Genomic DNA, 13,733 nt, shown 5'->3' with positions numbered 1-13,733 from the left:
TCTAGTGTACGGTTTTAGTTATAATAACTCATTTATCCGTAATTGTATGAAATTACTCTTGGTGAATGTATTGCACATGTCACGGATGGTGATAACTGAATTGTTATTAGATCTTGGTTGTATCTCTCGCCAGTGAAGCCATTAGAAGAGGTCAAGAGGTCAGGAGGGTGGGAAAGGAAAGGAAGGATACGTCATTGCCTCGATGTGTGTGTGTTCGTGAGTGCGTGCACTGTATAGGCGTGACATCACCCAAACTTGTATTGCCAGAGACCGCCCCCCCCCCCCCCAGTTCCCCGTTAATTTCTACATTTAACAAATATTTTGAAATTCCAGTCTATTTTGTTTGGAATTTATGTTTTGAGTTGAGTGTCATTGAACTGTAATTCCCTTTGAGTAGTTCATTTTTAGTTATCCCTTATAGAATTGTTTATTTGATGTGTTTAATCTTTAGTCATCAAATTAATTTCAAGTCTAAATTTAACAAATGTGGTTCAATATCCCTCCATTTTGTTTCATTTTTCATGTATTTCAATTTTTGTGAATGCTGAATATAATTTGATCTATTACCTTGTATTGCGTTCGTACTTACAGTTACTCAAGAAAGTTATAGCAATGGTGAAGAATACTCGCAAGATTGAGAGAGAGAGAGAGAGAGAGAGAGAGAGAGAGAGAGAGAGAGGCGGGGGGGGCGGGGGGGGGGGGAATGGCCGTTGGCGTGTGGTGGTTGGGGGTGAGTACTTGTATCTCGCAGCAACTTATGATCTGAGCTCATGTCTACCGGAATTGCTCAGTAAAAGGAAGTTACTCACTATTCATTAATAATATAAGTGTGTTTGCCTCGGTAGCACTTGCTAATTGGGTTGAGAGATATCTCCCCAGTAATTTAGAAACCGCAAAGCTCCCGGACTTTGCGGTGTTGTTATTACGTAATTGGCTTTTAGCGTTTTTTGACCAAGTAACATCACTTAGCTTGCAGTCTGCTTTATCCATACAAAATCACCTTTTCGCCACAATTATATTATAAAAGCAAAACATGGTGCATAAAGGCTTCGTAATTAGGAGTGTAGAGATAGTTTTTGGTCATGGCAAACAGTTTGCCATTCTTAAAATAATTTCGAAAGTCCCAATCGCTTTCCTCTAATTTAATTTCGTACTTTTAGTAAATATTTTTAAACTACCGAAAGTGCTTCGTTAGAAACCAGAGAACCAAATATCAGCGAAAGATCAACCTAGGCTACATGCGGATGCAAACCATTACACGATTCAAGCGATTTGAATCCTGTCCAGTGCAAAATGACTTGGACGAGGTAGGTACGCAATGATGTCAACGCATCCAAGCCACCAGAAGTAATCTTGCGTCCGATGCCCCGCAGAGCGAAAAGTGTGTTCTAAACTCCCGAGATTTTATTAGGATTATCGAATTGAAAATTTTACTTTACTTCAGAGCGACACATTTTCTCTTCAGTTTCCTAGGAAAGCCCTTTAATTATTATGCATAATAACTCAGCGACGTAGCGCGTCTAGAACTACGTTATGAGTAAACAACCGATGCAACTTGGCAAGTGTGGCTTTGAAAAGAAAATTAAAAAAACGTAATTAAAAAAAAGTTATCAAGAAAATACATCAGGTCAGGATCAGTCAGAGAAGTAAGGGGTCGTTCCTTAGCATAACAAAGACGACCTAATTATTTGAAATGACCGCCCCTTTGGACCTTAGTTCTGAGATTGGCCGAGAGATGTCTTATGCGCGTTGGGAAGTAAACTTGAAAATGGCGTCCGTGAATAGCGGTATGTATATTTCAGTCTCTGTTTTGACAACCACCTTCATTTAAATCTCATCAACATCCGCTGCCCTTGCAACCCACTTTTGCAACAAGGTCGTCCGCTTGCCACCTGGGTATTTTGGGCCGTGAAGTAGACCGGCGTGACATTTTACGTGGTCATAGGATAGGTCGAAGTTCGTATTGTTGTTGTGTTCGACTCGCTCTCCCTCTCTCTCTCTTTCTCTCTCCTCGAGTTCTGTCTGGATGAGGCTTCCTCAGATGATCAGTGAGACTTGCGCGACCTTATTCACTCATTAATGCGATCGGCGACGGCCAGTTAACCCCGTTTTAACCTTATTAGACCACAGGTAAATGAGAATGAATCCTGTCGAGACACGACTCATCAGCGTGACACCGAAGGGCGATTTCCCTCGAGCCTCTCGTCAGGTTGACCGCCTTTATTTACGACTTGTTTGGTATTGACGCCCAAAATGGCTTTCTATTTTAGAGTCGAGGGTGCCTCAGGTTAAGCATTGTGTGTGGTGGAGTGTTCGAATTTCGTCAGTGTCAAGGTGGGGAACTAGAATCGGGCCTTTTGTAGCCTAAGATCGGCCGTGGTCCTTGTCCCAGCTTCACCTCTGATGAAAGCTGCCCCAATGGGGACTTAGCCCAGCCAGGTCTCGGTGGAGGGGCCGGCTTCCAATTCATGTTGTGGAGGCCTTGACAAAGTAGTATCAGCTAGGTAGGCACGACTACCTAGGTACTGCATGTTGAGTGTGTGCATTCACTTGCCAGCCTGGGTAGAATTGCCAGGTGCCTGGCCTCTTGATCTGCCTGCAAAGGAGTCAGGATGGCCCCCCTGCCCTCAGCAATTTGCAATTCATCCTCACTGAGCTTATGCATGGAATCATTTCAGTTTGTTAGGGTAAAAAACTGCATGGTACAGGGGTGGACCATGTACGATCAATGTGTACAACCCCATAAAAAGTACATTATAACGCATCCTAACACCAGAGATGGGCATCAGTCGCGACTTGTTGTTGGTGAGAAACGGAGCTAAAGACCTCCACTCTCCTTTCGAAGTTAGTATTTTCTCCAAAGTTAGAAATTAAGGCCAAATTTAAAGCATTAAACAGAGGGTAGTGAAAGGGGTGTACACGGCAGTCCAAATCTCACCAAACCGCGTTCAACATTTTTATTTACAACTCTAAATATTTAGAAGATTGACGCCATCTCGATGTTTACGGGGTCGCTTGTGTCAATTAACTTCCCATTTCCTGTAATAAATCCGCACACCACTTGCACCCACAGACGCTGGGGCAATCGGAACACAGAAACTTACCAGCTTGTTTGTTAGTAAACAACTGTTTTGGTAGAAGACGATGATGAAGCGTGCACTTCGATAATTTTTTAAATAGTAAAACATCAATATTTTACATATTTATGATGATTAATTTGAAAATATTATTGAAAAAGTAACGCGATTCTGACTCAAATTTAAGTAATTATTTTTTTGAATTAGAACATTCGTTTAAGTCCTGTATTATGACTTTCGTACCTATTATAAATAATTGCTTTACTCAACTTTCTTGCAGAACAGTTTACCAGTTATTCATGCAGATTATCAGCTATTCATGTAATTGTTATAATCGTAAATCGCATATACACGTATATCTTTATTATTTACTTTTTGGATATATGAAGATGTTTTACTGCCGGATTATCGCCGTAGTGTGACGCAATCGTTTTTTGTCCCTGGGCCTCTGTTTTTGCACCGTAAGAAATTATGGGGCTGAATTTGCAATGACCAGAAAGTCGTTAAAAGAGGAAAGTTAGCATTGAGGGGCATATGTTTTGATTGAGAAAAATACAAATTTATTGAATAGCTAGCTTGTAAAAAATACTTTGTTACAAAAAACTTGATTGACAACTAAGCAGCATACCTACTATGGGTTTCAGCGACAGTGCAAGCACGTTTTTGGGCAATACCTATTTCTGTAATGAACACTCGTATCAGAACGAGATTTTACTATAGTGCATTGCACCCAGTGCCGTAATTTATAAGGGTATCGTGAATCAGTAATCGTAAAGAATAACGACACTTGTCCTTGTACCAAGAGACAAAAACTCCATTAACCAGAAGTGGATACGAACATGCGTAAAAAGCTCCACCTACCCTCTCCCCCCCTCCACCGCCACCCCTCTCCTTCCTTCGGCTTCCTTTCTCTCTCTCTCTCTCTCTCTCTGTTGCCATTTGGTATGTGTTCACCCTCCAAACTAGGTATAAGACTACACACAAAATGTTGAAATTGGTGAAATTAGGCTATGTATTGGAAGTATATATACATAAATATTAAAGCAATTTTATCATTATTGCATTACTATGAACTAGAATTCATGGAAACCGTTTATAATAATGAATCGGCGTATGGGTGAAGCCTCCACTAATGTGGCAACGATGATTTTGCCATTCTTAGCATGCAAACATTAAAGGTTACATTTATTTCTGTCATACAGCTATTAAAGAAATTCAAAATACTAATAGTATAGACTTAAATCATTGAAAAGTGCTAGCAAAAGCAAAAAAAAAAAAAATATATATATATATGTATATATTATATATATATACGATATAATATATATATATAGAATAATATATATATTATAATCCACTTATCCATAGTCGTTCCTCTATGGTTTTCGGCAGCCAGATGTATGAAAAGGTTAGAAGCATTGGATTGTATCTACTTTAGAAATATTTGTAATTTTTCTGGGTAATTTGGTTGCAAAAAGGGGATAATATACATGAATTAAACTAAAAATTTTAAATAACAAAGTAAAGTTGAACTAAATAACGAGTAAAGTAAACAATTTAGGGAATAAAACTTTGCAGTTTTGTCGTCTGCTGTTCGTAACTGTGTTTGTGGCACGCGCTCTTAGGAACCAGGAACTGCAACTTGTTGAAAGTGCAATTTGGAGTGAATTGAGACCAAAATGTGTATAATAACAATCAAATAAGCACTGGAGTTTCAGTTGTGATGGCAGTAAGGATAAAAACCACCGATTACAAGGTAAAAATGAATTCAGTTCAAACCATGACCCCGGGAATAAAAAGTTTCATACTTTTATTAATATAGGCAACAAAATGTTGTTTTATTGTGCTGATTACAACTGCAATCTTGAGTAAGATCAATAAACGTTACATATACGTATACGCTAACATTGTTCAAATGAGTGCTGGGAAGGCTGGGAAAGATGGTTGTCGTCACTGATCAGAACCTGTACATCCACACGGTAGCCGCCATATTGGATTTCAAAACTGCCTTGAAAACATATTTTATGAAGAGCGTCACATGCTAATTTTAGTTCATATGGGGCTTTTCATATATCACATTATGTTGACGAAACTTCAATCTTTTGATTGGTTTGCTTGGAGTTGTAATTGTATTCTTGTTTCACCATTTAAATATCGAGTGAATAAGACCTGTCCACCATGATAAGGGTTGGTAGTCGCTGGTGTTTCCCCCTATATGATTGAGTATGTATAGCTTAGTACCTATATTTGCATTATCAAGAGGATCGGCTCGGCTCGTTTAGTCACCAGTCCGGTTTGTCACCATTTTTTGAACTCTTTTTGTCAACATCATTTGAGCCCATTTCGTCACCACCTTCTAATTAATTGGATGTAATTAATTGTATATTAAAAGTTTTTTGGAGGACAAAAACCAGTTTCACAGTTATTACGTTTGTCTTTCAATGTAGCATAATTACACAAGTTGTTTTGTAGGAAATTTCAAAAACAGTTTGTCAGTTTAATAGTTTATTACGTTTGCCATACAGTGTAGCATAATTTAAGCAGAACGCTAAACCCATAAAAATATTGCAGAGAACTGCCTAATTAGTGAATATTGACGCTCAACACGAGAGAGAAAAATACATAAGGCTTGAGGTGTATTATTGCAGTCTAAGGAAAATGGGATTAATGGTGAAGAAACAGATTTCACACTGGAGTATTCTTGATGATGATATGGGGTTTTGGTGACGAAATGGCGCGTATCCTTATCAAGGTAATATTACGGTGCTGTTTCCTAATTCATCTCTTCCCATTAGCATATTGAAATGACAGTTCTCCCCATTAGCAATGGAAACAAATTTGGGGGTGGGGGGGTGGTGTGGAACCAAAAACAAGTGCATTTCACCTGTCAGAAAGGTAGGAAGTGGATAAATCACAGTTGTTAAAAATATCTTTTTTTGTAGAAGCAGTAAGAATTGTCAAAAAATGTGGAAAGCATGAACATGTATTAAGGACAGTTAGTACCTGAATGTATCTTGACCAAAGCTAGGTTGCCATTTCCTACCCTTACCAGGCTGATGGGGCTTCCCTGTCATTCACCTCTTCCCCCATTGCCTAACCTAATTTAGAGGGGCATAAAAGGCAGTGCAGTAAGAGGAATGCGTCGTGATCTAGCTTCAGGTGATAGGACTTGCAAGGACAGGTCCAAACCCCCATTTAACCAGAACTAGAGACCCATAAGTTACATATTCAGGTGAAATGCAGATATTCACATTGCACACTGGAAGGGGGGACACCCTCTACCTCACCTTTATATGTTATAATGTTTAGGTTTTGAGGAACACAGCCTGATAAACTTGGTCAAGATTTTTTTTAATTTATAGAAGAAAAGGCATTTTAGGGAATGCTTACCTCCAACTAGAATGAGTAAGGGGTCAGGGCTACTGTAGGCCTGGTAGGTATGTTAGAGGGAATGTGACCTAACCATACATCGTTACGTAACCTAACCAGGCCAAGGGGACTTCAACTCCTTTGAATACCCCAAACAATTTAACAGACATTTATGAACTGGAAGAATTTGTCTAATATGAAAACCAAATGTCTTGCACAAACACTTAATTAAAATTGTTGTTTGAACTAATGCCTGTCACCTTCCAATATCGGGAAACTTGAGAGAAAATTATGCAAGACTTTATTTTGTCCTTTATCGGTAATTCACTTGGCCCTTTGTTCATCATATAGAAATATTGATCATTGTTTTACAATTTTCCTATACTATTAAGTCTTAGAGATAAATGTATCATACCATTTCCATTTTGGTTAATATAATTTCATATGTAATTGTTTGAAAAATTTGTCAATTGATTGATTTGTTTGATACTCATATGGCAGTTACTTAGGCTAAAGAGATTAGTGGAGCATGGGCTATATCGACTACTATACTGTTTCCAAACTTTCTGGTCGTTTTAGGCGTTTCCTCCCACGCTGCCAAATGTTCTTGGTTGGAAGTGACTGCGTTTATTCCTTGTTAATCCTTACCCTTGGGAACAGTAATAATCCTTGTTTGGGCCTACTCTCAAATGCATCCATGGTAAATCTCTTGATGTATTGAGTAAAATGGAGGTTTTTTTTATTTTTTCCCCTCGTATAAATGAACATCTTATACAAAAACACAAACGCACACATTCTTGGAGCAATTCGTTTCATAGGTATGTGCAAATCCATTCTCTCCAAAACCTTAAGAAATATATACAATTTCCTTATATTTTTTCCTCTTATGCAAATAAAAATAGTCGATTAGTTCATTCTCTATTTGTTTTTGTATTCTAAAATACTCTACACAGTTCAGCAATATTTTTGTTTGGAGATTTTTTTTTATTCCCCTACTCGTCATATCCTTTTATCTGAATTCGACATCTACATGCCGTAAGGTAATTTAAATCTTCTTTTAGGGATAGTCCTGACCCCCTTGAGACTGAATATATATTCATTTATCCGGCTTTGAAAAAGAGAGTGAAGTGAAAGTCCAGTCTCCAAGGTGGTAGAAGAAAGACTGATATTTTGCTGGGGTACAATCTTGGTCGATGACTAAGCATCCACTCCGTATATGCATGAGTTACTAGATGCCACAGATTTCTTGTTTTACAATCTTTGATTGTTTTTACCGATTTTCCAGCTAGTGTTAGAAGATTAGCACGTTGTTAAGACCTCAGGTTTGTTAGTTATGAAAATGACAAATTGATTCAGAAATTGTCATTTCGCATTTTTTTCTTTTAAATTTATGTATTTATTTTTATTTTATTTTTTTTTTTATTTTTTATTTTTATTTTTTTTTTTTTTTTGAGAAATATCCACAATTTTTTTTTCCATCATAAAATGCACTTTTGTGATAAAACTTAAAAAAAAACAGGTATGAAAATTTATATTTGGTTTTTCTTGAGTTTTAACTAACAAAATATGCCGTTTTAAGCGTTGTTATAGGGGTTCCAACTATTCGCAGGGAGTGGTGTCTGGTATGCATCCCCCACAAATACGGGTTAAGCCGGAACATCATAAAAAACCTAAGAAAACCTTACTTTTAGTGCTTTCGGTGCATTGAAAACTGTAAACTGCATTCTTATTGCATTTTTCATCAAAAAAACCTTCAAATATTGATTATTTTGCATTTTTGGTGTCATATTTCATCTGCCAGATGAGCGTTGTAGGTGTCGTAACCCTGGAAATAATTTCTGATGAATATAATTGAGAAGCGTCGTAACCTCAGAACGTCTTAACCTGGGGACTGCTTGTATATAGAAATTTATGCAAATTAAAATTTATATATACAGTACACATTAAACAAAATATCCCAGATGAATCTCTGGCAACATTGCAGGTTGTTGGGTTATGTAAATTGGAAAAGGGGATTTTGGTAGCAAAAATATGGTGTTTTTTGTTGCAGTTAATTTTATATTTCAACCATTAAGAAGGTTGCAATTACAGTACATTGTATTTTAATTTTGTATATTATTCAGTAAATGCTTTGTATTGTGAAACCTGTTGTTTTTTTTTTCATATTAATGCTATCACAATTGGAATCTACAGTTTCCAATGCTTTTCAAACCTTACATTTGGGTTTCATTTACTTCTGAAATTTGCCAGTAACATCCATCATTTATAAAAGATAGCGTCTAGTTGTCAGTACGTGCAGCATTTATTTATAATAGGTAACTTCTAGTACATTAAAGATTTTTTGTACAATGCCCAATTCTGCACCATCTAGTATCTGTTAATTGATTATAATTTATATAAATTTGTACAAATTGCATAATAACAATAAGACATGAGCAATTTTCATGACTTTATGTAAAACATAAAGTATTTTTAGTTTTTAAGTTGTATTCTGTAATGGTTTTAAAGATTTCATTGCCTAGAAAATGCCCCAAGTTCCCTGTACTTTGAAAACCAGTTTGAATTATCCATAAATGCAAACAGAAATAAACTTTTTTTATGTACAGGCATTTTTAAATTTGCATGATACTCTACTGTACAGGGTTTTAAATTTTCATTTTGCCTCATGTAACCTTGTCTTGTCTTTGTTTAAAGATTTTTGTTCAGTCATAGGCTAATGCGATAATTTTTTGTGAAAAGTTGCAAAGCAATTATAGTAATGGGTAAATGGCCTTTCAATAGAAGTTTTAAATATTCAGAGATGTTCTCTCAGAAAAGAATCAGCTCTTTATTTTCCTTGTTTTTTCCTTTATTCATTAATCTCTGGGAACTGCTGTTGCGCAAAACCTGTCCTTCATATAGGCAGTCACTGTATTGGTGATACAGAGCATTAATAACTGAAGTAAAGCAGATTGGTACATCCCTGAAACAAATTGTGTTAAGGAGAGGAGTTATTTCTTAGTAAAATGCCAGAAGAGGAATATGTAGTTGCAATAGAGTTTGTGATTATGTATGTATATAATCATGTGGAGGGAGAAATATCCATGCTCTTGGAATGTAGTTGTTGCCCTTTAGGGTCCTTCCCAAAATAGTTAGCACAGAGAAAAGATGTGTTATAAGCTTATATGATATTTTATAATGAAAAGGCTTTGTGTGGACAGTGGATAAGTCAAGGAGTACCATTATAGTCTAGAGAGAGAGAGAGAGGATGTTCATCACTGGACAAGTGGCCCAAGTTCGCTTCCCACTGCTGCCTGTGCAGAACCAGAGGAATTGATTTCTGGTGATTAGAAATTCATTTCTTAATACAGGCAGTCCCCGGTTATTGGGGGGGGGGTTCTGTTCCCGGGGGTGCCGATAAGCGAAAACTGCCATTAACCGAAACCCAGCAATTTATGGTCCACAATGGTGCTTATGACCCTTATGGTGCACCGTAAGAACTTTATGGCACCGATAACTGTAACTCGGCCCGTTATGGCCCATAGCGCCGTAAAACCGGATTGCCATTAACTGAGGACTGCCTTATAATGTGGTTCGGATCCCACAATAAACTGTAGGTCCCGTCGCTAAATAATCAATTGGTTATTAGCCACGTAAAAAAGAATCTAATCCTTTGGGTCAACCTTAGGAGAGCTGTTAATCAGCTCGGTGGTCTGCATAACATGATTAATACCTGTGCATACTTTATAAAGGAATTAGGTACAGTATTTTCTTTGGAAAGACTATATATGATACTGTCTCAGTATTTTCATTATAATACCATATGATACCATACCTATCAGCAGTTAAGCATCCCAAAAACCATTGTAAGGAAAATACATCATAAGGAATTTCTTCCTTGTTTCTATTATTATTTGTGGCATCATTATACTTACAAGAACAAGTTTTAAGTATGTACTATATTCCAATACTTATTTAAGTGTAATATGTAAAATTTTAATTATACAACTTCCCCAGTAATTATATAGCTAAGAGTTTCACTCGCCAGCAGTTAAAATCCCAAAATTCGTGGGTCGCGCTAACCATCTATTTGCCTTGGTTAGGTTACAGTGCCCCGCCCACTTTCAGGCCAAGATAGAGGAACAACACGGCAAAGAGCTCAGTTTGTTTCTGCTGGCCGATGCAGTTATTCCTGAAATTTTTTTTGGATTTTCCTTTTTGTAATTGCAATTGGCAAAGTACTACTCTATTCTTGTATTAGCTGTCTTGGCAACTCATTTAGATAGCGTTAGGTTCTGTGATAACTTATTTTTTTTGTATATTTTTTTTAAACCGTCAGGTCTTAGTGTTTTCGAAAAATTTGGGCACAGATATTGCACTAGAGATTGCAAGACTAGGCTAACCAAGGAATCATATGATTATCACACTATACTAATTGTAGAGGGCAAATATGTGCGATAATACATGTAATGAATGTGTTGATGGGGACGAAAGGTAGTGTAGGAGTTTGAAATCTCATTTAAAGAAATTAGGGCCAATCCAATCAGCTAGCCAGGATTCTTCTGAATTGAATTCACATCTGAGTATTCCTGTTATATCTTAGCTCCTACTCCCACTTCTCTTGCTATGCCATCTTCTCTGTTTGCAGGCTCCTGCACTTCCGATCAAAACCCCATGGCCTGTCTAAGAGGAAGAGATTGGTATGCGTTTTGCTCTGTTAGTACAGACTATGGAGCAGCTTGGTGCATCTGTAAAGGTCCTTATGGACAAGGTGAAAAGTGATAGTGTTGTGTCAGTGGAGGAGGTGGCTGTTTGTCCCACCAATGCTCCCAGGCAAAGGTCACTGTCACCACTCCCCAGTGCAGGGGAGGAGTCAAACTGGTAGCCCAAGGGAGGTCGGTAGGGTCTGCCCACGAGCAGTCACCCCCTCAGTTCAACCTGTTGTCGCTTCCCAGGTTGAAACGGAGAGCTGTTGGAAAAGTCTCTCCTTGGATGTGCATAAATTGTCGAGTTCGGATGACCCTGTTCACGACGCCAGTGGCTTCGGGGAGCAAGTCTCAACCGTTGAAGAGAGGCGCTTCGGATGCAGCTCTAGTGGTTCCTACTAAGAAACCTAGATAATCACGCCCTTCTTGCAGTCATTGGGACTGCCCAGAGCGTTTTTCTTCTGACTGCCTCTTGAAAGTTGATGCTCCTGTGGTGCCCAATGCTTGTCGCTCTTTGGCTCCCCTTCAAGTTCCTGTATCTGTTCGACAGTTCCAGACCCACAGGCGTGGGCAGTAGATGCTTTTCATCTGGACTGGTCCAACAAGGAACTGTATGCTTTCCCTCAATTCAGCCTGATGAGGCAAGTGCTGAACAAGTTCTTTGTACTCAGCAGTGTGTGTGTCTGATCTTGGTGGCCCCCTTTTGGCCATCAAAGGAATGGTTCCCTGATCTCATAGATCTATTGGTGGACTTCCTGAGGCTGCTTCCTCAAAAGAGGCAGCTACTCAGACAAACACATTTCCACAGATTCCACAAAAACTTGTCTTTTCTGGCCATGACAGGATTCAAACTGCCCAGAAACTTCTTAGAAAGAAAGGGTTTTCTAAAGGAGTTTCAGAGGCTGTCTCCATGTGTAGAAGATCTTCTAGCAACGTGTAACAGAATAAGTGGAGAATCTAAAGAGAGTGGTGTAAGAATTCCAACATCTCTTCTTCTAAGACCACTGTGGTGCAAATAGCTGATTTCTTCCTTCATTTGAGGTCACTAAGAAACCTGTCTTCCTCTACCATCAAGGGCAATAGGGCCATGTTAACATTGGTGTTCCACCACAGAGGCTTGGACTTGTCCTCCAACCCAGACATCTCTGATCTCATTAGATCGTTTGATACTTTTTGTAGTAAAGATTCTCCTGTGGTGCCTTGGAATCTGGATAATGTGTTAAAGTGGTTGTCTGGGCCTTGTTTCGAACCTATGCATTAACTTAGTCTGAGGGCCTTAGCTAGAGAAACTCTTCCTAGTGTTCTTAGCGACTGCTAAAAGGATTAGTGAGTTCATGCACTTGACAAGAAAATAGGCATTCTGAAAGGGAGTGCTATTTGTTCATATTCCCTGGGGTTTCTAGCCAAGAACGAGTCTCCCTCTAACCCCTGGCCTCGCTCTTTTTCAATCCCTAGTTGGACAGAAGTCCTGGCTAATGATGATGAGGAAAGGACTCTGTGCCCAGTGAAATCCTTAAAGTACCACTTTCACAGAACTAAAGACATTCATGGAGATTTTGGTAGTCTTTGGTGTTCTGTGAAAAACCCCTCCAGACTGTTCTCTAAGAAAGCTCTAGCATTTTCTTAAGAGACGTCATCCGAGAAGCACATTCTTCAGTTAAGGAGGATGTTCTCCCAGTCTGCAAGGCTAAAGCTCATGAAATTAGAGCAGTAGCTACATCTCTGGCTTTCAAGAGAAATTGATTTTCTACTTCTATTATTAATTCTACATTTTGGAAATGCAAATCCGTGTTTGTATCGCATTATTTTCGTGACATTGAACTGTATGAAGACTGCAGTCCCCTGGCGGGTGTGATGTTGGGAAAAGAAGTGTAGGAAGCAACCCTTCCTAAAATATTTTTCTCCTTGACGCCAGGTATGAAGTACCTGGATTACCCCTCAGTCCTTTGATAGGGTGGTGGTGTATATTTTATTATTTTGGTTATAGGTAACAATCTTTTCTGGTGATAAGTTGGTACTGAGCCCTGGGCATGGGCAATTACTTTTGATGCTTTGTTAACCATCGGAATTGTCCTTCGCAACAAAGGTCCCACTATGTAATAGGCGCTACATGGCTTTACCGCCACACTGTTACATGATAAGAGGAGTGGCAACCAGAGGCGGTATTTTCCTGCAACAACTCTTTTATTAGGTAAGGAATCAACGAACATTTAAACTAATGTTGGCAAAGCTTCTCTATTCTCGGTAGATGTTTTTTTATGAATCTGAAATAGAATTATCCATGCTTCCCTCCTTCCTGCAATGTGGGAATCAGCTGTATAATTACTGAGGAAGTTGTTGAAAATGACATTTAAAAAGAATAAAAGTTTTAATTATACTTCACCAGTAATTATGTAGTTGTAACCAATCCTCCATCCCCTAGCATGGATTCCTGTTGATAAGCATAAACAAACTGAGAGGTCTGCTGTGTTGTTCCTCTCTCTTGCCCCCGAAAGTGGGCTGGGCACTGTTACCTAACCGAGGCAATTAGGTAGATAGTGTGACTCGCGAATTTCGGGGTTTTAGCTGCCAGCGAGTGAAACTCCTAGCTATATAATTACCG

The 13,733-nt window shown here is 38.5% G+C and overlaps 1 protein-coding gene across 6 annotated transcripts in view; it reads left to right on the top strand.

The window, feature by feature from the left end:
* LOC135196966 (uncharacterized) overlaps positions 1–13,733 on the top strand; it is a 251,826-nt gene that overhangs the window by 15,127 nt on the left and 222,966 nt on the right. For 3 of the 6 annotated variants that reach the window (XM_064223831.1, XM_064223832.1, XM_064223828.1), the window contains exon 1: positions 1,679–1,787. The exons of 1 other annotated variant lie outside the window; for it this stretch is intronic. In XM_064223831.1, the coding sequence (XP_064079901.1) occupies positions 1,694–1,787 (94 nt within the window). In that variant the 5' untranslated portion in view covers positions 1,679–1,693. Of the gene's footprint in view, positions 1–1,678; positions 1,788–1,934; positions 1,957–1,992; positions 2,131–13,733 lie in introns of those variants that run through there. 2 more of the 6 variants (XM_064223830.1, XM_064223829.1) reach the window with 2 other exon arrangements.

This window comes from Macrobrachium nipponense, chromosome 18 (assembly GCF_015104395.2).
Source record: "Macrobrachium nipponense isolate FS-2020 chromosome 18, ASM1510439v2, whole genome shotgun sequence".
Taxonomy (NCBI): domain Eukaryota; kingdom Metazoa; phylum Arthropoda; class Malacostraca; order Decapoda; family Palaemonidae; genus Macrobrachium; species Macrobrachium nipponense.
Note: the sequence above shows the minus strand (reverse complement) of the source record. Positions and strands in the feature narration are given on the sequence as shown.